Source organism: Myotis nattereri (genome assembly GCF_964212035.1).
Source record: "Myotis nattereri genome assembly, chromosome: 4".
NCBI classification, from domain to species: domain Eukaryota; kingdom Metazoa; phylum Chordata; class Mammalia; order Chiroptera; family Vespertilionidae; genus Myotis; species Myotis nattereri.
Window position 1 is genome coordinate 100,668,289 of NC_138079.1, and position 26,392 is coordinate 100,694,680.

General features: G+C 59.6%; 1 protein-coding gene across 3 annotated transcripts; it reads right to left on the bottom strand.

Moving 5' to 3' along the window:
- Nucleotides 1–6,201: 6,201 nt before the first annotated feature.
- Nucleotides 6,202–24,100, bottom strand: GREP1 (glycine rich extracellular protein 1). Of its 3 annotated transcripts, XM_081089250.1 has the most exons (49): nucleotides 23,891–24,100; nucleotides 23,358–23,390; nucleotides 22,530–22,559; nucleotides 21,961–21,996; nucleotides 21,575–21,607; nucleotides 21,423–21,482; nucleotides 21,114–21,146; nucleotides 20,956–21,009; nucleotides 20,787–20,819; nucleotides 20,490–20,522; nucleotides 20,274–20,306; nucleotides 20,142–20,174; nucleotides 19,995–20,036; nucleotides 18,901–18,933; nucleotides 18,772–18,813; nucleotides 18,612–18,641; nucleotides 18,066–18,095; nucleotides 17,957–17,989; nucleotides 17,307–17,445; nucleotides 16,926–16,955; nucleotides 16,813–16,845; nucleotides 16,396–16,431; nucleotides 15,967–15,996; nucleotides 15,857–15,889; nucleotides 15,488–15,517; nucleotides 15,375–15,407; nucleotides 13,653–13,688; nucleotides 13,102–13,166; nucleotides 12,734–12,763; nucleotides 12,622–12,654; nucleotides 12,206–12,241; nucleotides 11,770–11,799; nucleotides 11,660–11,692; nucleotides 10,824–10,856; nucleotides 9,559–9,591; nucleotides 9,443–9,472; nucleotides 9,320–9,352; nucleotides 9,183–9,218; nucleotides 8,828–8,932; nucleotides 8,517–8,561; nucleotides 8,219–8,260; nucleotides 8,062–8,094; nucleotides 7,578–7,640; nucleotides 7,467–7,496; nucleotides 7,317–7,376; nucleotides 7,059–7,172; nucleotides 6,736–6,780; nucleotides 6,592–6,645; nucleotides 6,202–6,360 (listed from the first exon to the last, which is right to left on the bottom strand). In XM_081089250.1, the coding sequence occupies exons 9-49, from the start codon at nucleotides 20,803–20,805 to the stop codon at nucleotides 6,335–6,337; spliced, it is 1,737 nt and encodes a 578-aa protein (XP_080945376.1). In that variant the 5' UTR covers nucleotides 20,806–20,819; nucleotides 20,956–21,009; nucleotides 21,114–21,146; nucleotides 21,423–21,482; nucleotides 21,575–21,607; nucleotides 21,961–21,996; nucleotides 22,530–22,559; nucleotides 23,358–23,390; nucleotides 23,891–24,100; the 3' UTR covers nucleotides 6,202–6,334. The 3 variants fall into 3 exon arrangements, with proteins under 3 accessions (XP_080945376.1, XP_080945377.1, XP_080945378.1); XM_081089252.1 differs by lacking the exons at nucleotides 6,736–6,780; nucleotides 20,490–20,522; nucleotides 20,787–20,819; ... (6 more) ...; nucleotides 23,358–23,390; nucleotides 23,891–24,100 and adding exons at nucleotides 13,212–13,241; nucleotides 19,825–19,857 and having other exon boundaries at nucleotides 6,204–6,360; nucleotides 13,102–13,134; nucleotides 20,274–20,301; XM_081089251.1 differs by lacking the exons at nucleotides 19,995–20,036; nucleotides 20,142–20,174; nucleotides 20,274–20,306; ... (8 more) ...; nucleotides 23,358–23,390; nucleotides 23,891–24,100 and adding an exon at nucleotides 13,212–13,241 and having other exon boundaries at nucleotides 6,203–6,360; nucleotides 13,102–13,134.
- Between the last annotated feature and the right edge of the window lie 2,292 nt (nucleotides 24,101–26,392).

Genomic DNA, 26,392 nt, shown 5'->3' on the forward strand with positions numbered 1-26,392 from the left:
CGGGACCCTTCAGTCTGCAGGCCAATACTCTATCCACTGAGCCAAACCGGTTAGGGCAAGGGTAGAGTGATTTAGCCGTAAGCCAAGGAAGGCCAGGAGCCACCAGAAGCTGAACGGGGCAAGGAAGGACCCTCCCCTAGAGCCTTGGTAGGGAGCACAGCCCCGATTTTGTACTTCTGGCTCCCAGAGCTGGGAAAGAATAAATTCCTGTTGTTTTGAGGCACCCAGCTTGTGGTGCGTTGCTACAGCAGTCACAGGGAACTCATGCACTGCCCTTCTTGCTGGTAGGTCCCAGGACCTCAGAGGTCTCCCAAGGTCAAGTTGGCTTCCTGATACTGCTCCTGCACTGCCACAGAAGAGCCCATTGAGATAGGATGTCTGCCTGGTTACCTGAGCCCCAGCTACCTGAGTAACAAAGAGAACTTTATTCTGAGTTGTAGCATGCTGGGCAGAAACTGGCAGGGCGGCTGAGGAGAGCAGGTGAAGACGGGAAAGGACAGGGGCTTCCTCTCATGACTCACCCTGGGAGCTTTCCTGTCCCGTGGGGATGACTTTACAGCCCTTGCCCCAGGGTCCAGTATCGACTGTCCAGTCAACACCGCTGTTTTCCTGGTGCACCCAGGCCCTTGGGACCCATGGATCTATTTCAGGTGAAAGTATGACTTAAGATGTGGAAGGCAAGATGTGAGTTTCCAAGAAGCCATACAAACCTGAGTAGAGGAAGGCCTGAACAGTAGCGTCCAAACCCTCTATTTTATAAAAGAAAATGAGGCCGAGCCGTTGGCAGTCCTCTTGTCTGTCTCTTGCTCCAACAGTGTTTGGACGGAACAGACCCAGGGATGCCTCTTCCAGCCTCCGACCACCCTCCAACCTCTTTTCTAGTCACCGCCTTCAGAACCACCTCAGACTTCCTCAGCGTCCCAGACCAGCCAACACCATTTTTGCCTTATTGCTGGACAACCGTGAGTTCCCATGGTCGGAATTATTCTACTGAGGTAAAGGCTGCCATCAACTGCCTGGTCAACTGCATCTGAGGGCCTCCCACACCTACCTCTCTCTGGGCTTCTGTTTCTACCATGAGTGTGGCTTTGGAAGGGGTGGGCACTTCCTCCTTGAGTTGAGTTGGCCAAAGAGAAGCTCAAGGGCACCTTTTAAAAAAAATAACTAATTAATTTTGCGTTGTTCCTCACCCAAGGACATTTTTTCATTGATTTTTTTAGAGAGAGAGGAATAGAGAGAGAGAAACATCAATGTGAGAGGCACATCGACTGGTGGCCTCCTACACGGAACGAAGCCTTGTGCAACTCAGGTACATGGCCTTGACCAGGATCAAACCTGGGGCCTTTCTTTTTTTTTTTTTTTTTAATATATTTTATTGATTTTTTACAGAGAGGAAGGAAGAGAGATAGTCAGAAACATCGATCAGCCGCCTCCTGCACATCTCCCACTGGGGATGTGCCCGCAACCCAGGTACATGCCCTTGACCGGAATCGAACCTGGGACCCCTCAGTCCGCAGGCCTACGCTCTATCCACCGAGCCAAACCGGTTTTGGCTGGGGCCTTTCTTTTTTTTTGTTTGTTTGTTTGTTTGTTTGTTAATCCTCACCCGAGGATATTTTTCCATTGATTTTCAGAATGGAAGGGGGGTGGGGGGGAGACAGAGAGAGAACCATCGATGTGAGAGAGACACATGGATTAGTTGCCTCTGGCACACACCCCAACCAAGGCCAGGGATCGGATCGAGCCTGCAACCAAGGTACATGCTCTTGACTGGAATCAAACCTGGGACCCTTCCATTCTCCGGCCTATGCTCTAGCCATTGAGCCAAACCGGCTAGGGTGCGAGGGTCTCTTAAAAGATCAAAACCAGTACAGTTGCCGTTATCTTCTAGGAGGTGATGCTTTCCCAAGATGATGGGCAAAACTCAGGATGCCATGGAAGCCGCCATGGTTTTGGAGAAGAAACCAAAACAAGCTCTTTGGCTCTGCATGTCCTGCATTTCACCTGCACAGACCCTTATCTCTGTGACTTCCTGGGGAACCGCCTCCTGGATGAGGAGGTGAAACTCACCAAGCAGATGGGTGACCACCCCACTAACTGCCCAGGCCTGCTGGCCCCCAGGCTGGGCTGGGGAAGCATCTCTTCAGAAGGCTCACCCTCAAGCACCACTAGGAGCTTTGGAAGCTGAAGCTTTGAGCGGCCCTTCTGCATTCATCCCCCTGCTGTCTTTTGCCTGAGCCACTCCCTGAAACCACCAAGCATCCTTTTAACCACCCTGGAGCCCTCTCCCATGCATCGGACCAAACGGAAACAAAAAAGCTTTTTGCAGCTTAAAAAGAAAGAAAAGGAGACATTTTGGGTACCTTACTAAAGCATTTTCAACTTTTGTTTCATTCCTCAAACCACGTGCTGTGGGCCCCGAGCCCCACGCGCCCTGATTCCCAGCCAGCTTATCAGCACAGGGAAGGAGTTACATTCTCAAATAACCAGGCAAGAGGCTTGCTATGGAGCAGGAAGAGAAAATGGAAAAAATGAGTTTATTTTCAGACATGCTGCTTTCTCCCCCAAACCTGGACTTCTCCCCTGGCCCTCCCCTCTCCTCCAGCCAGGGCGCTGACCCACGCATTCCGCATCTGCCCGTGGGGCAGGCGGCGAGGAGCACAGCCCGGGGTCCGGGGAGGGAGGTCTCCCCACGCGTCCGCGGGAGGGCCGGGCTGTCAATAGGGCGGCAACAGGAAGAAGTGCGGCGGCGGCAGCGGAGGCGGCAGGGGCGGGGGGAAGGGGGGCGGCGGCCAGGACTCGCGGGGCGCCGGCGGCGCCAGCAGGCTGAAGGGCGAGGGCCGCGCGGGCAGCGGCGGCAGCGGCTGCGGGGGCGCCTCGGCTATGAGCGGCGGGCGGCCGCGCGCGCCCACCGGCCCGGGGGTGGCGGCGATCGCGGTCTCCGGGAGCGGCGGCAGCGGCAGGTGCGTGGGTCGCGGCGCTGGCGCCGGCAGGCGCGGTAGGTGCTGCAGGGCAAGAGCGGATGCGGGCGGCGGGGGAACGCAAGCCTCGGGCGGCAGCTCGGGCAGCGCCAGGTGGGCGCCGGGGCCCCAGGGCGCCAGCGGCTCCGGCCGCAGCGGGAGCGAGGGCAGCGGAGGCAGCTCAGCCAGGGCGAGCGCCGAAGGCGGCGGCGGCCCGGGCCGGAGGTCGGGAGGGAGGCCGGGGAGCGGCGGGTGCGGCAGGGTCGGCGCGGGCGGCGGGGTCAGCGAGAGCGACGCGCGGGCCCGGCCCGGCCGTGAGCGGGCGCGGGCGAGCCGCGGGTGCGAGCGGGAGCGAGAGAACCGCGTCGCCAGCTTGAGTGTCGTCGCCGTCGCCCCTGCGCCCGGGCGCCGCTCGCGCCTCCCGTCCGCGCTTCTCCCCTCGGACTGGGGCCCGCGGAGTGTACGGCGGACCGCCCGGCCAATCGGAGCCGCGCACCGACGCGTTCCAGCCAATCCAGAGACAGTGTGCCGACGGTCTACGCATCTTCTCCCCGGAGGGCACTAGCGATCCCTGGCAGCCAATCAGAGGCGGCAGCGCTCTCTGTCTCGGGCCCAGCCTATCACCGCGTCCCCCGGCGCCGCACGCTCCACGGCCTGCTTGCCCCGACGGCAGGCGCTGCACGCGCACGAGGGGCGCGCCCCCCTGGCCCGAGGGACCCTGAGCCGCTGCAGGTCCCTGGACCGACACCGCCCACCCACCTGCGGCGGCCGCTGCGGAGCGTGTGTGGCTCTCCTCTTGGGTCATGTTCTTAGCAATTCCGGACTGAGGTGCCTGCGTGTGGGCAAGATCTACGCAGATTTCCACGTAGTCATCTTTTATTTTTTTAATATATTTTATTGATTTTTTTACAGAGAGGAAGGGAGAGGGAGAGGGATCGAGAGTTAGGAACATCGATGAGAGAGAAACATCGATCAGCTGCCTCTTGCACGCCCCCTACTGGGGATGTGCCTGCAACCAAGGTACATGCCCTTGACCGGAATCGAACCTGGGACCCTTCAGTCCGCAGGCCGACGCTCTATCCAGAGCCAAACCGGTTAGGGCTCCACGTAGTTATCTTATAGAAAAGATAAAAGCATATTAATTCTGCCCTGGCCGGTATGGCTCACTTGGAGCGCTTAGGAAGATGTTACTGATTAGATTCCGATAGAGCATGGGCCCCATAGGGTGGCCGGTTGGATTCCTGGTCTGGGCATACACCCAGGTTGTGGGTTCGATCCTAGTCAGATGCATATAGGAGGCAACCGAATTTTTCTCTCTCTCTTTCTTCCTTTCCTCTCTCGAATCAATGAAAAACATATCCGCTGGTGAGGACTTTTTAGTCCTGACTGGTTTGGCTCAGTGGACAGAGCGTCGGCCTGCGGACTGAAGGGTCCGAGGTTCGATTCCGGTCAAGGGCATGTACCTTGGTTGCGGGCACATCCCCAGTAGGGGGTGTACAGGAGGCAGCTGATCAATGTTTCTCTCTCATCAATGTTTCTAACTCTCTCTCCCTTCCTCTCTGTAAAAAATCAATAAAATATATATTTAAAATTATATTAATTCAATAGCAAAGCTTGACTGACATGTAGCATTTGTTAATATTGTTAAGAATAGTAAATGACATGGGTGAAAATCATTAAAAAAAAAAGAATGGTCAATTTATTTAGTCGGAATATAGAAACCTTTATAATATTAGAACATTTCTAGGTGGGTACTGCCCTCAGAGACAGCCTGCTCAGTGGTGCCTGTGCCCAGATGTTGGCTCCTAATCCTGTTCTCCAGTAAAGAGATGATGTGGTTTATTCCATACCTCAGGGAAAAGAAATACATGAGGAGACATTTTGGATATTTTAAAGAATCAGTGTGAAAAAGCAAAAGTCTATATGATTCTCAAATACAGCAAAATCAAATGAGGGAAGTTAGGCTGGAATTCCAATGATGTTTACAGAATCTCCCAAAGGTTGATCCCCAAAACATTGTGCATACTGCAGTAACATTTTGATCTCCACCCAAGTTATTGTAAACCAGGCCATAAAGATGAACTGAGTTCCTCATAGAGTGCCAAGTTCCATCAACTCTATTCAACTTGAATTCTTTTTTTTCTCTTTAAAAAAAAAATGTTATTAATTTCTAGAGAAAGAGGAAGGGACAGAGAGAGAAAGAACCATCAATATGAGAGCAGAAAGTGGATTGGCTGCCACTGGGGATTGAGCCCTCCATCTAGGCATGGCCTGTGACCTCCTGGTTCTTAGGTCGATGCTCACACACTGAGCCATGCTGGCCCAGCCAACTTGAATTCTTCAGCGAAAACTTCACCAGGTTGCAAGAAGGGGTGTGGGTTTGGAAAGACTCAGAACACACTGGTCCTTAACTGGGTCAAAGGTCAGACAGAATAGGGGGTCAATTCCCAACCTCCATTCCAGACCCAGACTAGGAGAGTAATTTGTACTGCATTTCTGGGTGAGTCAATTTGTAATCATGAGATGAGAAAATAAAGTGATCCAGTAGTACTGATACTGTAGAGTGGGTTAGTAACTGGTTTTTTAATCCAGTTACTAATGTTTTTTGAAAACATTCAGTAATCTGAGATAACAAATATCTCATTTATTCATTTCCAGGAGTGTTTAGGAAGATGTTACTGATTAGATTCGCCCACACTCTCCATCAAGTAGATTATGTGTATATAATAGTTTGAAATACCTAAGGGAATTGAATTAATCAGACTTGTAAGACAAGTAAAATGTTTAGGGAGGGGGCATCGATCTGTCAAATTTATAATCTAATGGAACATTAATCAAAGAATGTGAAAGTGAATTTTACATCCAAATTATAAGATTAATCAGTAAAATGATGTCCAGAAGCAAGTGTAAGGGCTTAAGGAAAATGAGAGTTTAATAACTCTAATAAATTGTCATAAATTAAGACACAAATAATACACAAGCTCCCTAACTTGGATGTGGCTCTCCCAATAGATTGTTGCCAAGCGATGCCCCCTCTCCAAGGGCAGGCCCAAATCTGTTCTGTTCTCATGGTCACTCCCATCAGAGCAAAGCCCGTAGCACACAGCCACACAGCTTGTTGAATGAATAAATGAATAAATGAATGAATGAATGAGGTGTAGAGTGGAGACTGTAGGCCCAGGGGGCTCTAACCCCAGGCAGCCCATCCCACCCCTCACCCCGCCACGGCACACAAAGGCAAACAGAGAAGCACATCGCCTTTATTAATACTTCCAGCCCGCAGGCGAGCCCAGGCCAGAGACCAAGCCCAAGGGTCTGGCCGTCCTTGCCAAGCAGACCAGGCTCTCAGGATGACAGTGGAGCAGCTCAGGGGCTCAGCATTTCCCAAAAGGGCAGTGGCCTGGGGAGAGGTAGAGCAGAGCTCTGGTGAGGTGCCCCCTCCCCGCCTCCTGGGGGAAACGAGCCCTCTCCCTCCTCTGGTCTCCGAGGTCAGTCACTCAGCAGGTGACTCCAGCTGGTCTGAGAGCCTGCCCTCCCTCCCAAGGGCTGGGGGCATCCCCAAGTGCGGCTTGAAAGGGTGACAATGGTGGCATGGGGAGAGTGGGGAACAGGGCCACGGGCTCCCCCTCACCTCCATAGCCATTTTCCAGCGGGCCACTGCTGCCTCGCTTCACCTCAGGGCCTCCTAAGGCACAAACAAGCCAGGGGACCCGGGTCACGGAACTTTTCAGTGCTCCCCCAGCTTCATCCCGGGCCCTGGGAGAACCCCACTCACCAAAGGGTCTGGGGCCCAGCTCTGGCCTCAGCTGCTCATAGGGCCCTGGAGATAGGGACGGGAGGTAGAGCACTGCGTCCCTGATGGCCCTTGATCTGGTCTGTCACCTCCTCACCTTAGTCCAGGTGCCAGGCTCGTGCTCAGGGCCCCCTGCTCTCCCTGTCCCTCCTCCAGTCCCATTCATTCCTGTCCCCCTCATACTTCCTCCACCATCAATGCCCCCTCCATCTCCGTAGGGCTATGGGGTGGGCCTGGGCCCAGGACCCAGCTCCCTAAAGCCACCCCTCGTCCCCCCCTCAAAGTTCTTCCACACACCCCATTACCTGGCTGGCTTTCGACCCCTGGATATGCACCTCCGGCCCCATATCCAGGCTTCCAGGCAGCCCCCCAAGGCTGGAGGGAGGGCCAAGGCGAGCCTCTCAAAGCCTCAGTCTGACCTGCAGGAGGAGAGCTTCTGTGGGAACCACTGCCCACTGGACCTGAACATCCAGAGGCCCCAGTCCTCCCTGGGCCTCAGAGCCCCCCAACCCCCAGGAGCCCTTGCCAGGGTCCACTCCGCTCCCTGAACTCTCATTTCTTACCATTTCCTTCAGAGGCCGGAGCTGCGGCTTTGGGGTACACCAGCGCTTCCTCGCCATACCCTGCGCGAGGTCCATGTGATTCATTCCTGACCAGACCTTGATGTCCCTTCCCCTCACCCCCTGCACTCTGTCCCCCGGGACCCAACTCACCGTTTCTAAAGCCATTGGCCCCAGAGAACCCTGAGGAGGAAAGAAGTCAGAGGCATGAACAGCCCCTGAGCCGGGAGCCCCTCCAACCTTCCCAACCCCACCCTTAGGCACCTGGCTGCAGGAGGGCCTCGGCGAAGACCCCGGCTCCCAGACCACCATTCCCGTAACTAAAACCTGCAGGAGACAGATTGGAGAGGGGCTGGGAGCGGGGCTGAGGGTGGACAGAAGTGGGGAAGCCAGGGTGACCAGCTCATGGAGAGGCAGACTGACTCACACAGGTCACCTGGAGAGGGCCTCTCACATCCCCCACCCTCAGCACGCTGACCCTGTCAACCTCCTGGAAGCCTTCCCCGGCTTCTCTCTGGGCAGCCTCCCTTCCCTCCTGGCCTCGGTCTGTCACTCCACCCTCGCCTGAAATAAGATGGCACCTGGTCTGGCCACCACTGTAGCCCAATGCATAGTAAATATGGGCTGGGTGAATAAGGAAAGAGACAGACATGACAAAGGTAGCAACAAGGGGGACTCATCATGAAGGAGGTGCCAGGCTGTGCCCAAGATGAGGGCCTGGGCGAAAGGGGGGGCGGGGGGGGCTCACCAACTTTCTGAGGTTTGAGGCCATCACCAAAGCCTAGAGTAGAGGAAACGGGGGTCAGAGGTGGGGGGCGGGGTCAGAGGTGGGGTTCGGGGTCAGAGATGGCCACAGGGTGGGGATGGGATGGGAGGAGGAAGAACTCAGACGAGGGCCTCCTCACCCAGTTCTGCTCCTGGTCCGTAGCCGTTTGAAGGGTGGAACCCTGTGAGGAGAACTGAGCTCAGGGGGGAGGACCACCCTTTCCCAAGGATGGACCTTAGGAACCCTGAGGAGGAAGGAGGGATTCTCTCTACCCACAGGGAAAGGGGTCAGAATAACCGAGTTTAGAAAGCAGCAAGAGAGAAGGAGGGCAGACTTGGGGGGGACCTCCCTGGCCTGAACAGCTGAGGCAGCCTGGGCATAGGGTGATGGGGGAGTGACCCTGATCTGGATGGGCACAGAGGCGAGCAGACTCACACCTGCTTTCTGAGGCTTCAGTCCCCACTGGATGGCTGGCGTCGGTGCTAGGAAGAAAACCAGGGGACAGGAGTGAGCCAGGGCCAGGCAGTTTGGGACTGCCACAGCCTGCCATGCGGGGGACCGGCGCTTGGGGGAGCTGCCATATTGGGGGTCACGTGGGTCTCCGAGCTTTTCCTCAGTTGGCTCACAACAAGCCTCACTCTCAGGTGAAGAATGGGCATGGGGGCTTCTGAGCAGCCCAGCCAGGCCCAGCCCCTTCTGGGACCTGGTACACCCCTCCCTCCCCCCATTGCCACCCACCCACACTGACCTGGGAACTTGCCGTTCTGCGCTGGGGCGGGGGGCTGGGCTTTGGAGCCCCAGCCCCCTGCTTTGTCCGAAGGGCCTCCGGGAGTGGGAAGCCCATTGCAGGGACCTAGATGGGAGGAGGGAGGGGGCCGTGAGCCCAGACGGGCCTGGGTCCGGCTAGTCCACCAGCCTGCAGTAGCTTCTAGGGCAGACATAGCTCCCAAGGGGGGGCATTGGCCAGGACAGGAAAGGCCCAGTTCCTCTGGGCCACAACTGCTCTGGGGACCAGGGGACCCAGCCACCTGACACGGTTTCTGCTAGTTGCCCACCCAGCCCCAAGGCCTGTCAGCCTACCCCCCTTGCCCCTGGGGCCTCACCTGCCTGGGCCCCCAGCCCATTTCTGCTGCCATATCCTGGAGAGGAAAAGCAGGGATGTTAGGGATACTGGGGGCGGGGGTCCTGGAAGGAGCCATAGGAGAAGGTACGGGACTGAGATAGGGGCTCTCGCACTTGCCTGGCTTCTGAGGTTTCACGCCCCCTTCCAGACCTGCAGGAGAAGCAGAGAGACAGCTTCGGAGGGGCAACCCTCCCCAGAGGGAGCCCTCTCTACCTGACACTGAGGCCCTCAGGGACTCACCAGGCGGGAGCCCGTTTCCTGGTGTGTATCCTGGGAGGGAGAGCAGGAATGAGGGCGGGGGCTGGGATGGGGGGAGACTTCAGGTGGAGGTGGGAGAGGGGCAGGGGTGGGCTCACCTGGCTTTGGAGGGCTCATGCCCCCTGCTAGGCCTGGGGAGAGACAGATGGAGGCTGAGTGACAGATGGACGCCATTCTGCCCCTTCTCTTTCCCAGGACCAAACTCTTTGCTCCACGGGACCCTGGGACACCTCTTCCCCTCCACCTTCCAGAGCTCCATGCCTGCCCTGCCTCCCCCATCTGGCTGGGCCCCTTCCCTCAGGAAGGCTCCATCCAGCTCCCAGCCCATTCCTGTAAACTGGGTGTGGGGGGGGACGGGGTGGGGGGGGACAGGCTGGGGGCTTTGAGGGGTCACAGATTAAGGGAATCGATCTTTTCTGGAGGTAGAGAGTAGGGGGTCCAGTTCTGACACTAGTTTCAATTCTGGGGTTTTTTCCAACATCACCGAGCAATTTTCGGGTACCAGCTGGGTGTCCTACAATTCTGACCCTACCTACCTGGAGGTGGCATCAGGTCCCACCGGTTAAGGGCTCAGTCCCACAATACTGTTCCCTCCTCCCACTTCTGCCCATTGCCAATCCAGGTTGTCATCTGTGCTTCTGACCAACCAGCTCTATAAATCAGAAGTTCCGATGACCCCCTCTTTGGGTTCAATTAATCTTCTAGAGCAGTGGTTCTCAACCTTCCTAATGCTGCGACCCTTTCATACAGTTCCTCATGTTGTGGTGACCCCCAATTTCATTGTTACAAATTGAACATAATGAAAGCATAGTGATTAATCACAAAAACAATATGTAATTATATATGTGTTTTCCGATGGTCTTAGGCGACCCCTGTGAAAGGGTCGTTTGACCCCCAAAGGGGTTGCGACCCACAGGTTGAGAACCGCTGTTCCAGCGTGGCTCCCAGAACTTAGGTATATTATGAAAGGATACAGCTCAGAAACAGATGAACAAAATGTATAGGATAAGGTTTGTATGTGAGAAGGCATTCGGAGCTTCCATGCTCCAGCCCATCACCCTTCTCTCCACCCCCCACCCCCTTCACCAACCCGAAAGGACGCTCTCCCAACCCTGTCCTTGGGGGTTTTTACAGAGGCTTCCTTACAAGCAAAGGGGTGGGATTAAAAGTTGCAACCCTCCAATCACAAGGTGGCAACCGGCCCCAGGGGCTTTCCAAAAGTCACCTCATTAACACAACAAAAGAACTTAGGAAATTCCAAGGCTTTTAGAGCCAGCTCTGTGCCAGGAATGGGAGAAGACCAAGTATATATTTCTTACCATAAATCACAGTATCACAGTGTGGATCAAAAAGAAGGGTTTACCTGGCTTCTGAGGCCTCATGCCCTCACCAATGCCTGGAGAAGAGAGGGGAGGGGGTGAGGTGCCCCTTACCCACCCACTGGGCCTCTCCTCTAGAACTCAGGCTCCCCAGGGCCCACTCCACTACCTGGTCCCTGGCTGATGGGAGCCACAGGCCTGTGCGGGCAGGAGAGGGAGAGGCAGGAGGCGGGCAGCTGGGCTGCCTTTCCTCCCAGCTTAGGAACCAGAAGCCCTGGGGTCTCTCCTGCCTCCTGCCACCCCCGTTCAATTCTCCAAGTCTGTGGGGCCCATGAGAGGACCATGAGACAGGATCTGGGTGAAGACACCAGCTCCCTCCAAGAGCCACCTCCTCTCCTCCTTCCGGCCTCTCTCAGCCCCTCAGTCCCGACCTGTTTTGTAGCCATCCTGAGCAGGGGCCAGGGGGACTGGATGGATTAACAGGAGACTTGGGGCCCTGGCTAAGGTGGGGTAAAGGCTGGCAGGCAGCCAAGCCAGAACCAGGGATCATGGAGGTTGCCCTGGGCCTCTTTTAATCATTTACCAATCCGGCCCCTCAAAGGCCTGGAGGGAGGTGGGAGAGGACACGCAGATGCGGATGCCCACCTCAGACCCCACCAGTCCCAGCAGGCTGGGCTCCCAGCCCATTCCCGAATCCCGTGTGTGTGTGTGTGTGTGTGTGTGTGTGTGTGTCTGTCTGTCTGTCTGTGTGTGTGTGTCTGTCTGTCTGTCTGTGTGTGTGTCTGTCTGGCAGTATCTCAGTGGGGTGTGAATAGGTGTCTGGAGCTAAGGGTTTGGGGGAGGTGGAGAAAGAAGAAAGCAAGGCAGGGGTGAGGCTCACCTGGCTTCTGGGGTTTCATAGCCGCTCCAAAGCCTGGTGGGGAGAGAGGCAGCAGGTGAGGAACCCTGGCCCCATCCCTGCGCCTCCCCAGAGCCCCGGCCCACCCCTACCTGGTCCATAGCCATTTTGAGCTGCAGGGCCTGTGGGGAGAAGGTGGGGGAACCATAAAGCTGGCGGTGGGCTGAGGGGCTGAGGCCAGCCCTGGGGGTCCCTTGGTCTTGCCTCCCACTTCTCTCCCATGGTCCTTGGCGCCCTGACACCCTTCACTCCTGAAGCAGGGAGGGTCCCCCTTGTTAGAGGTAAGCAGACCCCGCTCCATGCATTAGTGCTGAGGAAGGTGGTGCCAGAGAGAGAGGCCTGAGAGAAATGAGGACAGGATGGCTGTCCTCTCACCTGGCCCAGGGCTTTCCCACCCCTTCCCAGGCCTGGGAGGCAGAGAGGCTGACAGCCTCTGCCAGCCACCAGCCCGTGCTCCTGTCCCCCCACCCCCACCCCAACCCCCACCCCCACCCCCCACCCCTCAGGACCAAGCCCAGCTGCCCTCACCTGCTGGGGCTCCCAGTCCATTTCCATGACCATATCCTGGGGAGGAAAAACAGGGGTGGCATGAGGGGCAGTATGTGGAGGGGTTCAGTAGACGCAGGACAGAGTCAGGCAGCCTCACAGAAGAGGCGAGGGTGTGGGGGGTCTTTCCCTCACCTGGTTTCTGCGTGTTCACTCCCCCTCCCAGGCCACAGGCCAACCCTCCATCTCCCCACTACAGGGCACCTAGTTCTCTACCTCCCGCTCCCCAATGAGGCCCCTGCCCCAGTCCCTAACCCACCCCCTCCCTCTAAGAAGCCTGGGCTCCTGCCCCACAGAAGGCCCCGCTGGCTGCAGATCCTGGAGAGAGACAGGGTGTGAGTGGGGTGCTCTGGCTTCAGAGGGCACATGAACAGAGACACGACTACTGCAGGACTCACCTGGCTTCTGGGGCTTCATGCCTCCCCCAAAGCCTGAAAGGATTTGGGAGCAGGTGAGGGACTCAGGAGCCCCTCTCAGGCCTCCCCAGGCTCCTACCCGCTCTACTCCTACCTGCTCCAAATCCGTTCTGGGTTGCTGGGCCTGGGGGAAAGGGAGGGTGAGCTGAGGGCTGGGGGTCTGGCTGAGGTAGAGGTAAAGGTGCCCCCTCTTAGGCCAAGTCAGAAAGCTGGGATCCTAGAGGCTTCCAACTAAGTGCTCCCTCAATTATTCACCAGTCCTGCCCCTCTGAGGCCTGGGAGGGAGGCAGGAGAAGACACCCAGACATAGACCCCCTCTCAGTATCACCTGGCTGGGCTCCAAGCCTGTGCCCATTCCCATTCCCGAATCCTGGGGACACAGATCCAGGTGTGGGTGTGAATGAGGGGAGGGGATCTCAGGGTTTGGGGGAGGCGGAGGGAAAAGGCAGGGGTGAGGCTCACCTGGCTTCTGGGGTTTCATAGCCGCTCCAAAGCCTGGTGGAGAGACAGGCAGCAGGTGAGGGTCCCTGGCCCCATCCCTGCGCCTTCCCAGAGCCCAGGCCTACCCCTACCTGGTCCATAGCCATTCCGAGCTGCAGGGCCTGTGGGGAGAAGGTGGGGGAACCATAAAGCTGGCTGTGGGGCTGAGGGGCTGAGGCCAGGCCTGGGGGTCCCCTGGTCTTGCCTCCCACTTCTCTCCCCACGGTCCTTGGGGCTCTGGCACCCTTCACTCCTGAAGCAGGGAGTGTCCCTCTTGTTAGAGGTAAGCAGACCCCGCTCCAAGCATTAGTGCTGAGGAAGGTGGTGCCAGAGAGAGAGGCCTGAGAGAAATGAGGACAGGATGGCTGTCCTCTCACCTGGCCCAGGGCTTTCCCACCCCTTCCCAGGCCTGGGAGGCAGAGAGGCTGACAGCCTCTGCCAGGCCTCCAGCCCGTGCTCCTGTCCTCACTCACCCCCATCCCACCCTCCACCCCCACCCCCCACCCCTCAGGACCAAGCCCAGCTGCCCTCACCTGCTGGGGCTCCCAGTCCATTTCCATGACCATATCCTGGGGAGGAAAAACAGGGGTGGGCATGAGGGGCAGTATGTGGAGGGTTCAGTAGAAGCAGGACAGAGTCAGGCAGCCTCACAGAAGAGGCAGGGGTGTGGGGGGTCTTTCCCTCACCTGGTTTCTGCGAGTTCACTCCCCCTCCCAGGCCACAGGCCAACCCTCCATCTCCCCACTACAGGGCACCTAGTTCTCTGCCCTGACCTTCCGCTCCCCAGTCCCCTACTCCAGTCCCTAACTGCGGGAAGCTGTCTATTGTCTTCACTAGGGGAGAGGTGCGGACAAGGAGCCCGGAAGGCTGGTGACCCTTGAAGCCCTGGCAAAGGTCAGAGCTGTGCACCCGCTGTTAGTCCAGACAATGGTCGCTGAAGCAACTTCCCTATTTATTATTATATAAACTAGAGGCCCATCAGGGGGTTGAGGAGCTGCCCCCTGTCACTCACAGAGTAGGGCCGATAGGGGAGTTGGGGCACCACCCCCTTTCACACACAGAGCAGGGCGGATCAGGGGGTTGGGGCACCGCCACTGTCACACTCAGGGCAGGGCCGATGGGGAGGTTATGGCTCTACCCTGTCACACACAGAGCAGGGCCCGTGGCGGGGGGGGGTTGGGGTTGGGGCACTGCACCCTGTCACACACAGAGCCGCAGAGTGATCAGGGGGTTTGGGCGCTGCCCCCTGTCACACTGATCCCGGTGCTGGGAGGCCTCGCGGCTCCACTGATCCTGGTGCTGGGAGGCATATTACCCTTTTACTATATAGGGTAGAGGCCTGGTGCATGGGTGGGGCTGGCTGGTTTGCCCTGAAGGGTGTCCTGGACCAGAGTGGGGGTCCCCACTGGGGTGCCTGGCCAGCCTGGGTGAGGGGATGAGGGCTGTTTTCAGGCTCACAGGTGACAGAAGCTCCCAACTGCTCCTTTTTTTATTTTTTTATTTTTTTTATTCTGGGCCAGCTTTAGCTCTGGCTCCAGCTCTGAGGCCTCTGCTGGGTTCTATAGTCGAGACACTGTATCAACTCCAGCTCTGAGATCCCGGCTCACTGAAAGCTGGTTTCTGGGTTTTGTTTAGCTTCTATATTTGTTACAATGTTTCAGACTGCAGGCTCAGAGGCCGGCAAGGCAGGCGGGGAACGTTGGAGTCCCCTGTCACTGAAGTAAGCAAGCCTCGTGTTAGTTTCAAGCTGCCTGGCTGCCGGCCGCCATCTTGGCTGGCAGTTAATTTGCATATCTTGCTGATTAGCCAATGGGAAGGGTAGCGGTCCTACGCCAATTACCATGTTTCTCTTTTATTAGATAGGATCCTTGCTGATGGGCTAGTCTGCCTGTTACTGGAAATTGCCTGCCTAAGGGCTATGGGTGGATCCCAAACCAATAAAATGTTGGTGAGGCCTGAGGACCAGGGGAAGTCCTTCCCCTTCAGTTGGACTTGCCTGCCTGGCTCCCCAATATTTCCAAATTATCTCGTCTCATCTCTTTCATTTGTGTGCAGCTCCTCCTCCAGATCCTGAATCACGCGGGACGTGGGGGGAAACTTTAAACACCGAACCCACCCCCTCCCTCTAAGAAGCCTGGGCTCCTGCCCCACAGAAGGCCCCGCTGGCTGCAGATCCTGGAGAGAGACAGGGTGTGAGTGGGGTGCTCTGGCTTCAGAGGGCACATGAACAGAGACACGACTACTGCAGGACTCACCTGGCTTCTGGGGCTTCATGCCTCCCCCAAAGCCTGAAAAGGATTTGGGAGCAGGTGAGGGACTCGGGAGCCCCTCTCAGGCCTCCCCAGGCTCCTACCCGCTCTACTCCTACCTGCTCCAAATCCGTTCTGGGTTGCTGGGCCTGGGGGAAAGGGAGGGTGAGCTGAGGGCTGGGGGTCTGGCTGAGGTAGAGGTAAAGGTGCCCCCTCTTAGGCCAAGTCAGAAAGCTGGGATTCTAGAGGCTTCCAACTAAGTGCTCCCTCAATTATTCACCAGTCCTGCCCCTCTGAGGCCTAGGAGGGAGGCAGGAGAAGACACCCAGACATAGACGCTCCCCTCAGTATCACCTGGCTGGTCTCCAAGCCTATGCCCATTCCCATTCCCGAATCCTGGGGACACAGATCCGGGTGTGGGTGTAAATGAGGGGAGGGGAGCTCAGGGTTTCGGGGAGGCGGAGGGAAAAGGCTGGGGTGAGGCTCACCTAGCTTCTGGGGTTTCATAGCCGCTCCAAAGCCTGGTGGAGAGACAGGGAGCAGGTGAGGGTCCCTGGCCCCATCCCTGTGCCTCCCCAGAGCCTCGGCCCACCCCTACCTGGTCCATAGCCATTCTGAGCTGCAGGGCCTGTGGGGAGAAGGTGGGGGAACCATAAAGCTGGCTGTGGGGCTGAGGGGCTGAGACCAGCCCTGAGGGTCCCCTGGTCTTGCCTCCCGCTTCTCTCCCAAGGTCCTTGGGGCCCTGACACCCTTCACTCCTGAAGCAGGGAGGGTCCCTCTTGTTAGAGGTATGCAGACCCCGCTCCAAGCATTAGTGCTGAGGAAGGTGGTGCCAGAGAGAGAGGCCTGAGAGAAATGAGGACAGGATGGCTGTCCTCTCACCTGGCCCAGGGCTTTCCCACCCCTTCCCAGGCCTGGGAGGCAGAGAGGCTGACAGCCTCTGCCAGGCCTCCAGCCCGTGCCCCTGTCCTCACTCACCCCCATCCCACCCTCCACCCACCTCAGGACCAAGCCCAGCTGCCCTCACCTGCTGGGGCTCCCAGTCCATTTCCATGACCATATCCTGGGGAGGAAAAACAGGGGTGGGCGTGAGGGGCAGTATGTGGAGGGGTTCAGTAGAAGCAGGACAGAGTCAGGCAGCCTCAGAGAAGAGGCAGGGGTGTGGGGGGGTCTTTCCCTCACCTGGTTTCTGCGGGTTCACTCCCCCTCCCAGGCCACAGGCCAACCCTCCATCTCCCCACTACAGGGCACCTAGTTCTCTACCCCCCGCTCCCCATGAGGCCCCTGCCCCAGTCCCTAACCCACCCCCTCCCTCTAAGAAGCCTGGGCTCCTGCCCCACAGAAGACCCCGCTGGCTGCAGATCCTGGAGAGAGACAGGGTGTGAGTGGGGTGCTCTGGCTTCAGAGGGCACATGAACAGAGACACGACTACTGCAGGACTCACCTGGCTTCTGGGGCTTCATGCCTCCCCCAAAGCCTGAAAAGGATTTGGGAGCAGGTGAGGGACTCGGGAGCCCCTCTCAGGCCTCCCCAGGCTCCTACCCGCTCTACTCCTACCTGCTCCAAATCCGTTCTGGGTTGCTGGGCCTGGGGGAAAGGGAGGGTGAGCTGAGGGCTGGGGGTCTGGCTGAGGTAGAGGTAAATGTGCCCCCTCTTAGGCCAAGTCAGAAAGCTGGGATCCTAGAGGCTTCCAACTAAGTGCTCCCTCAATTATTCACCAGTCCTGCCCCTCTGAGGCCTGGGAGGGAGGCAGGAGAAGACACCCAGACATAGAAACACCCCTCCCCCCTCCCCCCAGTATCACCTGGCTGGGCCCCATGCCTGTGCCCATTCCCATTCCCAAATCCTGGGGACACAGATCCGGGTGTGGGTGTGAATGAGGGGAGGGGAGCTCAGGGTTTGGGGGAGGTGGAGAGAGAAGGCAGGGGTGAGGCTCACCTGGCTTCTGGGGTTTCATAGCCGCTCCAAAGCCTGGTGGAGAGACAGGCAGCACTGAGGGACCCTGGCCTCATCCCTGCACCTCCCCAGAGCCCCGGCCCACCCTTACCTGGTCCATAGCCATTCCGAGCTGCAGGGCCTGTGGGGAGAAGGTGGGGGAACCATAAAGCTGGCTGTGGGCTGAGGGGTTGAGGCCAGCCCTGGGGGTCCCCTGGTTGCCTCCCACTCCCCATGGTCCTTGGCGCCCTGACACCCTTCACTCCTGAAGCAGGAGCTCAGGTTTTGGGGGAGGTGGAGAGAAAAGACAGGGGTGAGGCTCACCTGGCTTCTGGGGTTTCATACCCGCTCCGAAGCCTGGTGGAGAGTCAGGGAGCAGGTGAGGGTCCCTGGCCCCATCCCTGTGCCTCCCCAGAGTCCTGGCCCACCCCTACCTGGTCCATAGCCATTCTGAGCTGCAGGGCCTGTGGGGAGAAGGTGGGGGAACCATAAAGCTGGCTGTGGGGCTATGGGGCTGAGGCCAGCCTTGAGGGTCCCCTGGTCTTGCCTTCCACTTCTCTCCCCATGGTCCTTGGCGCCCTGACACCCTTCACTCCTGAAGCACGAGCTCAGGTTTTGGGGAGGTGGAGAGAAAAGACAGGGGTGAGGCTCACCTGGCTTCTGGGGTTTCATAGCTGCTCCTAAGCCTGGTGGAGAGACAGGGAGCAGTGAGGGATCGGAGTCCCATCTCTGTGCCTCCCCAGAGCCCTAGGGTGCCCCTACCTGGTCCATAGCCGTTTTGAGCTGCAGGGCCTGGTGGAAGGAGAGAGGGGGCTCTGGCTACTCATCTCTCTCTGAGGCTCTACCCTAGGCCTGGCCCCTTTAGCTCTCACCCCTGACCTGGACCCGCCCAGCTGGGTCCTAGGCTTCCCCTTGGAGTCCGGCCTCCTAGAGCCTGAATGTCATACCCAGCTGCCTGGTCCATCTGGGTAGGCGTCACTGCCAGCAGCCATGTCTACCCGCCAGCAGGGTGAACCTGAGGCCTCCTTCTCTCCCCAGCCACGTGCCATCAGCATTGCCCCTGCCCCACGGCCTCCCAGCCTTTCCCGTGGGCACCCTCCCTGGTCCTCATTTATCAGCGGGCCACGCCCTCTAGCGGGCATTCCGGCCCCGGAGCGGCCTTCGCACTCCTCTCCTGTCTGCCTCTGCCTGCCCAGGTGCCCCCGGCTCTGGGAGGGCCTGTCTCCAGCCCTTGGCCGCCCCTGGATGTTTGTTCAATGAGTGTTTCTCGTGGGAAACCAAGTGGGAGAGGCGGAGGGCGGGTCTCACCTGGCTTCTGAGGTTTCAGTCCCCCGAGACCTGAGGAGGGAAGGCACTGCCCCTGAGTCTGTGAGTCCACCGCGCCCCTCCTCTCCCCTCAGAACCAGGGTCAGGCACCCACACCAGACCCCCCTCGGCAAACCCCTGCTCCGGAGCTCCAGGGCCTTGCCTGGCTGGGCGCCTGCTCCCGGGAGGGCCCCGTTCCCGAATCCTGGGGAGACAGAGCAGGAGGGAGTGAGGGGGGATCGGGGGCGTGGGTGGAGCAGACGGATAGGAGCCGTTACAGAGTGGGGCTCACCTGGCTTCTGGGGCTTTCCGTTCCCTCCATAGCCTGGGGAAGAGATGAGCAGGTGAGGGACCCAGAAACCCCACCCCTGGGCCTGCCCCAGAAACAGCTTCTGCCCTCGGGCCCCAGCGGCCCCTGCTCTACCTGGTCCAAAGCCATTCTGTGCTGTGCCACCTGGAGGGGGCGGGGGGGGGGGGCGGGCGGGGATGACACAGAAAAGCTGGGTGCTGCTGGCCGGGCAATGGCCCCCAGCCTCCCCTCCCCTGCCCCGCGCACCCCTGCCCTCCCCTCCACTCAGCCTGGCTGGATTCACAAAGCGGGTAGGTGACTGTGGGGGCTGTGCCCTGTGTCAGGGAGGGACTAGGGGGCCTGAGGCTGTGAGGAACCCGAGCCCCAGGCCCCTCCCCACCGCCGCCCTCCGGGTCTGGCCCGGGAGACCCAGGTGGTAAACTCCGCTGCGTCTTCCTTCGAGGCCAGCCATCCAGGGAGCCCAGCCCTGGGAACACCAGCCTCCAGGAGCTGGGTTCTCGCTCTGCTTCCAGCCCCAGGCCTCCAGCTCCCTTCCAGCCTCAGGGTCTGCCTTCTCACTTTCCAGCTCCCAGGGCTGTCCCCGCCCGGCCTTGAGAGGGCACTGGGCTGGTGTGGCTCGGGGCCTGTGGGCTGAGCCTAGGGAGTCGTCAGCTCCTTTCAGGCCGACCAGAGTGTCTGCTGTGCCAGCCACGGCCTCACTCAGGATGAATGAGGGGAATGGGCCCCTCTGCTGGGAGCAGGAGGCGGGGAGGGGTGCCCGGGATCCCGGGCTCTTTCTCTGACTCCCTCCCCCAGACGCGTTGCCAGTGTGCAGGTCCTGGCGGGAAGCAGCAGTGAGGAGGGGTCTGGGGATGGGTAGGGGTAGAATCGAGAAGGTGGGGCGGGAGGGCAGGCTCACGGGCTCACCTGGTTGCTGCTGCTTCAGGCCTCCGCCCAAGCCTGGGGAAGACCAGGTGCCACTGGGCCATGTGTGGCCCCCACCCCCACCCCACGGAAATCAGTTTCCCGCCCTCCTGATCACCCAGCTCCTCCCCCCTCTTCCTTCCCGGACCCCAGCTTGGCCCAGGTGTCCTCACCTGGCTGGGCTCCTGCTCCCGGGAGGGCCCCGTTCCCGAATCCTGGGGAGCCAGAGAGGAAGGAGGTCAGTGTCCGCCAGGGGGCAGGGGAGAAGGGGGCGGATGGAAGACGCGACCACAGGGACAGGGGGACTGGGTAGGGCTCACCTGGCTTCGGAGGTTTCACACCCCCTCCGACTCCTGAGAAAGAGACGGGGGACCAGGTAAAGGAGCCTGGCGCGCCCGCCCTCGACTCCCCAAACTGAAGCAGGTGCCCCCAGCTCTCACCCCATCGCCTACCTGGTGCCTGGCCACCATGTGGAGGGGCAGGGCCTGTGGCGAGAGGGAAGGCAGAGACTGCGGGTGGGCGAGAGTGGGCTCACACCTGTGCTGTCCTCGTCCCAGGACCTCGGTGCCCACCCTCCCTGGCAGCTCCTCTCAGGGAGCCAGTGTAAGAAGGGCCTGGGAGACCCTCCCCAAGGCCAGGGTGAGTGAGCGGGAGTGGCCTCCACTCACCTGGCTTCTGAGGTTTCATCCCCCCTCCCAGGCCTAGGAAGAGAGAGGGAAAGAGGTCGACACTGACCCCGCCCCCCAGGAATACGGACCGTGACCCTGAACCCCCTTTCCTCTGCCTGCCCGTCACCCCCACCTGGCCGGGGTCCTGCCCCCGGGAACGTGCTGGTTCCTACACCATTTGTGCTCCCGAATCCTGGGGACACAGAGGTGGGGGCTGCAGCCCTGAGGTGGGCGGGTTTGGGGCTCACGGAGGAACTGGGGGGAAACGGGTAGGGGTGAGGCTGGCTCTCCACTCACCGGGCTTCGGAGGTTTCATTCCCCCTCCCAGGCCTGGGGGGCGACAGAGGGGCTGAGCCTGCGGTCCTCCCCCAAGAACCCAACTCCCTCCCCTACTGGTTCCTGGGTCCCAGCTCTGCCCCCACCTCCTCCCTCCCTGAACCCCAGGGTGGAGCCCGGGTGCCCTCACCTGGCTGGGCTCCCGGCCCTGGGAAGGCACCCGCTCCCAGTCCATTTCCATATCCTGGGGAGACAGAGCCAAGAGGGAAGAGGAGGGAGGAGCAGCTCCAAAGGCATCCAGACAGATGTCAGGTGGACAGAGGGGCGGGCGTGGGGAGCGGGTCTCACCTGGCTTCTGGGGCTTCACCCCCCCTCCAAAGCCTGAGGACAGAGATGTGGCAGATGAGGGGACCCCAGGGGGCCAGCCTCTTCCTAGGGCTCCATAGCCATGCTGAGCTAAGGGGCAGGGGGCATTTGGGGTCCCAGCTGGGGTGAGGGTGAAGCAGGGGTACCCTGCTCTGCCGTCCTCAAACCAGATATCAGGAACCCTCAGGGTCCTTCCCTCTGCCTCCAGTGAGTCACCAGTTCTGCCCCGGGGGAGCCTGGGATAGGCACCCCCTAATGCCGACCCAGCCCTATCCCCCCGCCCCACCTCACCTGGTTGGGCTGCGGCACCTGGGAAGGCCCCTGCTCCATGCCCGTTCCCATTCCCAAACCCTGAGGAGACAGGGCAGGAGGGGTCAGCAAGGGGCAGAGAACAACGGGGCGTCAGGGCACACAGACGGGAGACAAGCAGCTGGAGGGCTCACCTGGCTTGTGGGGTTTTATCCCCCCTCCAATGCCTGAGAAGGAGATGGATCAGGTGAGGGTCTGAAGAGACCCCGTTTCAGGGATGCCCCTAGAGTACTGGTCCCAACTCCCCCCAAACACACTCTGGGCCCACCTCTCCCAGTGCTGTAGCCATTCGGAGCTGGAGGGCTATGGGGAGAGGGAGGAATCATCTGGGAGGTTTGGGGTCCTAGATGGGGTGGGTGTGCAGGATCCTTGGACCCAGCCAGAAACAGCAAACCTGAAGGCTCCCAATCTCTGCACCCCTTCCCCCCACCCCCCCTCAATCATTCACCAGCCCTCCCCCTCCCCTCTGAGGCTTGGGAGGGAGCAGGGAGAGGACCAACCCAGACCCCATCACTCTCACCTGGCTGGACTCCCAGGCCATTCCTGTCCCCAAATCCTGGGGGGACAGATAGAGGTGAGGGGTGTGAGAGGAAGATGGGGAGACACAGAGAGAGAGAGCAGGGGCTGGGCAGGGCTCTGAAGTTTAATACCCCAGGAGGCCTGGGGGAGACTCAGGGAGCAGGCGAGGGACCCACGTTCCCCCTTTCACCTCCCCCCACCCCCACAAAGCCTGCTCCCAACTGGCCTGGGGGCCATGCAGTGAGGGGCAGGGTACATGCGTTAGATGACACCACAACAGCTTTGATGGATTCCTGGGGGGGTGGGGGGCGGTGTGTGCAGGAGGGGAAGGAGAGGGCATGCTGGAAGGGGTCTCAGGTGGGCTTCTCCACCTGAGGGGTGTCAGGTACTTCCGAGTGGCTGCCCCCCAAATCCTATTTACCCACCCCTTACCTACTCCCCGGCCACTGGGAGGGGGTAGCCGGGGGGCGGGGAGGGAGTGTGTGGGGCCAAAGGGGGCAGGAGGGCCCAGGAGCCAGGGTGCTCTGCCCTCGTTTGGAGGGTAGGAGCTGCCCACCCCCTCAGCGTTACCTGGTCTGTAGCCATTCGGGCTCCCTAAGCCTGCAAGGTCAGGGAGAAGGGGTAACCGGGAGGGGCAAGGAGGGCCAAATCCGGGCCTCCCCTCCCACCCTGCAGAGCAAGAGTGCACCCCCTCCCCCCTGGGACTCGCTTTCTACTCTGGTCACTGGAGGAGTAAGGACAGAACCAGGTGAGCAGGCTGGTGGCCAAGAGGGGGCTGTCTGAGCTGTGCGGGGCCGGGGGGGGGGGGGCAGGCCCCCATGCCCTCTTCCTCAGGGGTGTGCACCTCTTCCCTCCATGCTCACTGGAGCATCTTTGGGACCCCCCTTTCCTGGAAATCTTATCCTCCTCACCCCAGTTCCTCAGCGTTCCTCTCCAGCAGCTTAGACACATTAGGTCTCCGGAGGGAACCCTTTCTCCCGCCTGCCCGTAAGATGCCCCCTACTCCCCTCCCCCCGCTCCAGCCTCCTCTCCTCCCATCCCGTCCCACCTCCAGGCCTTTGACCCTCTTGCTTCCAGCGATTTCCTTCCCTGTCCTGTCATAACCCAGTTCCCCGGCCCTTCCAGACCCAGCTCCAAGCCCCTCCTCTGGGTCCCGTATTCTCACCCCCAGAGCTGAAATTCTGCCCGATCTCACTCTGTTCTAAGGGTTCAGGCCTGTGCTTCCCACACTTGAGCTGACCCTGGACAAGACCGACTGCCAGGAAGACAGGGAGGGACCCTGCTCTCCTGGGATCCCAGAGCTGGGGGATATGTGGGGCTCGCCCCCAGAGAGCTCCCAGACCCCCGGGAGGAGAGACCAGGTCCTCTTGAACCCCAGTGCCTGGAGGGTCCACTCACCTTTTCCTAGGCCAGATGGCAATGAAGGCAGCCCTGGGGAGCAGGGAGTGCTGACTCAGAGTGGGGACCCAGAGGCAGAGAGGGGCAGGACCCATGCATATCTGCCCCAGCCCCCCAAAACCCAGACTTCTCACACCCACCCCTCCCCCTTGGAATCCCAGCCTCTGACCCAATGTTCTACCTATACACCCAGCTCCAACCCCAGCTGCCCAGACCCTGTAGCTGCCTGAGGCCTGCCCTCACCGCCTTGCAGGCTTTCAGAAGTCAGGCAGAGCAGGAAAAGGGCTGCGGGGAAGGCCCAGGTGCCCATGATTCCTGGCAGAGTGGGAGGGCACACACCCTTTGAGCCTTTAAACACCTCTGCTGGGTGGGGGCCCTTACCCAGGCCCCCCGCTGTGAGTGACAGAGGCTCTGTTGGCAGACCCCAGGGGGCCAACCCCCACCTCCCTCTGCAGCAGGCGCCCAGTCCTTGGCCTGCCCCCTGCCCCACTCCTCATCCATCATGGGTGCTGACAGCTGGGACAGGCCCCCACCTGGCGCCCGAGGATCCTCGACTCCTGTCAGGGCCGGGGACCCTGGCGCCAGGCCTGGCGGGCTCAGATGTTACCCCAGCAGCTGGTGAGGAGCAGGCAGGCACCGTGGGCACCCAGGTCCAGCCTAAACACAGCTGGGGAGAGGGGGGAGCCAGGCCCAGAAATGTGGGTGTGGCTGACAGGCGGGACTCAGAATGAGTTCCTGTGTTACTGGGAGAGAGAGAAAGAAGGAGGCAGAGGCTACAGTGTCACAAAGGCCTGTGGCCAGCTAACAATGAGGGGCACTGTATCTGGCGTGTGGACTTGCCCACCAGAAGAGGGGTAATATTACCCCATCCAACCCCGAGGACTGAAGGGTGGCCTGGGAGCTGGCCCTTGGTCCCCACCTGGGGCTGGGCTTGCAGAGTGAGCCTGAGCCCCCTTCCCACAGGGAATGGGATCACAGGGACCGGTTACCCCGTGCTCACCCTGTCCAAAGTCCAGGGTTTTCTTTGTTAAAAATATGTTTAGTCCTGGCCGGTTTGGCTCAGTGGATAGAGCATCGGCCTGTGGACTGAAGGGTCCTGGGTTCGGTTCCGGTCAAGGGCACATGACCAGGTTGCAGGCTCAGTCCCCAGCAGGGGGCGTGCAGGAGGCAGCCGATCAATGATTCTCTCTCATCATTGATGTTTCAATCTTTCTCTCCCTTCCCCTCCCTCTCTGAAATCAATACAAATATATTTTTAAAAAGACTCTAGGAAAATATTTTAAAATTTGATTTTAGCCGGAACTGGTTTGGCTCAGTGGATAGAGCGTTGGCCTGTGGACTGAAAGGTCCCAGGTTCGATTCCGGTCAAGGGCATGTACCTGGGTTGCAGGCACATCCCCAGTGGGAGATGTGCAGGAGGCAGCTGATCGATGTTTCTCTCTCATCGATGTTTTTAACTCTCTATCTCTCTCCCTTCCTCTCTGTAAAAAATCAATAAAATATATTTAAAAAAATTGATTTTAAAGAGAGAGGAAGGGAGGGGGAAAGAGAGAAACACTGACTGACCCATTGATGCCTCCTGCACGTTCCCTACTGGGGATTGGAGCCTGCACGCCGGGCATGTGCCCTAACTGGGAATGGAACCTACAGCCTTTTGGGGCATGGGCTGCGGCACAACCAACCGAGTCACACTGGCCAGGGCCTCACTGTTGAAGGCTCTGCAAGGCCCACCCACGGCAGGAGGTCCTCCCAGTTTCACCTCCATCTCTAGCCGAAATGCAGCAGCACTGACTCTAGTTTTGGGGGACAGACTCTCAGGGGGCCACTCTTAGGGTGTGGTGGGGGCAAGATTGCAAGAAGGGTACCTGGGGGGCTAGTGACACCCCATTCCTCTGGGGCGGGCAGATGGAATCGGGCCAGGTGAAGGGGCCTGGTGAGCATGAGCGGACAGGAGAGGCAGGCCTGGGAAATGTCGGGAGTCAAGGGTCTGGACACCAGCCCTCACCTCCTCCAGGGAGTCTGTGGACCCCCCTGGGCTGCTGGGGACAGCGGTGACTCCGACCCCAGGACCCTAGTCCAGAAGCCCCGCGCCCTGTCTATCTGCTGGCTTGCCCCCTGCCCCGTCAGCCCCTTCCTCCCCAGCACCTGTGGCTAAGGGGTGCAGTCTGCCAAACGAAGCAGGCTGGCACAGCGAGGGCCCGGAGAGGAGCTACAGTGAGGAGTGGGCAGCGGGTGATGGGTTTTGCTTCTTATGTGAGGCCTTTGAGCCCACAACACCTAACGGGACAGCTCCAGTCACCAGCGACTGCAGGGCTTTTCCAGGTATCCCTTTACCTGCAGTCCCCCCAGCACTGAGTTGTGCCTGCATCTCCCCTCCCACCCACCCTTGCTGCTCTCTCTCCCCACACCTGAGGGCCTGCACCCAGGGATCATGCTTACCTGAGCATGCCTGCGTATGTCCGCGCGCGGGCGCACACACACACACACACACACACACACACACACGCCTGTGGCACCCATCTCCCCCGACAGACCCACCTTTGCACAAGCCTCCTGCTGGGTCCCTTCAGTCCAGTGCCCTGGCACAGCATCCCACATGCCCACCTCCTGCCCTGCCTGGCAGAGGGCTGTGACCTGGAGTCCTGGAGGCTGGACCTTCCACTGGCTGCTGGGAGTGGCTCAGGGGTGGCCCCTGGCTCCAACCACCCAAAGGAGCCTGGGATAGCGGGGACGGTTCCCTCAGGCTCCCCGGGGAGGGCTCTCCTGCCTGCCCCCTGCTCCTCCCCGTGGCAACAAGCACTGGCTCCCTGGCCTCCTCATGGCGGGCAGCTGAGTGGCCTCCGGGGTAGCAGGCTGGGTGCTGGATTCAGATGCAGATTGGGTTAAGTGTCTGCTTTATCCAGCTGGGGAGCTGGGGCAGGTACCTGACCTCCCTGAGTCTGTCCACTCTCCTCTAAAATGAGGATGCCAGTGCTCGCTTCAGCAGCACGTGTACTAAAATGATGATGCCATAGTGTCGGGGCTATTGAGGGAGC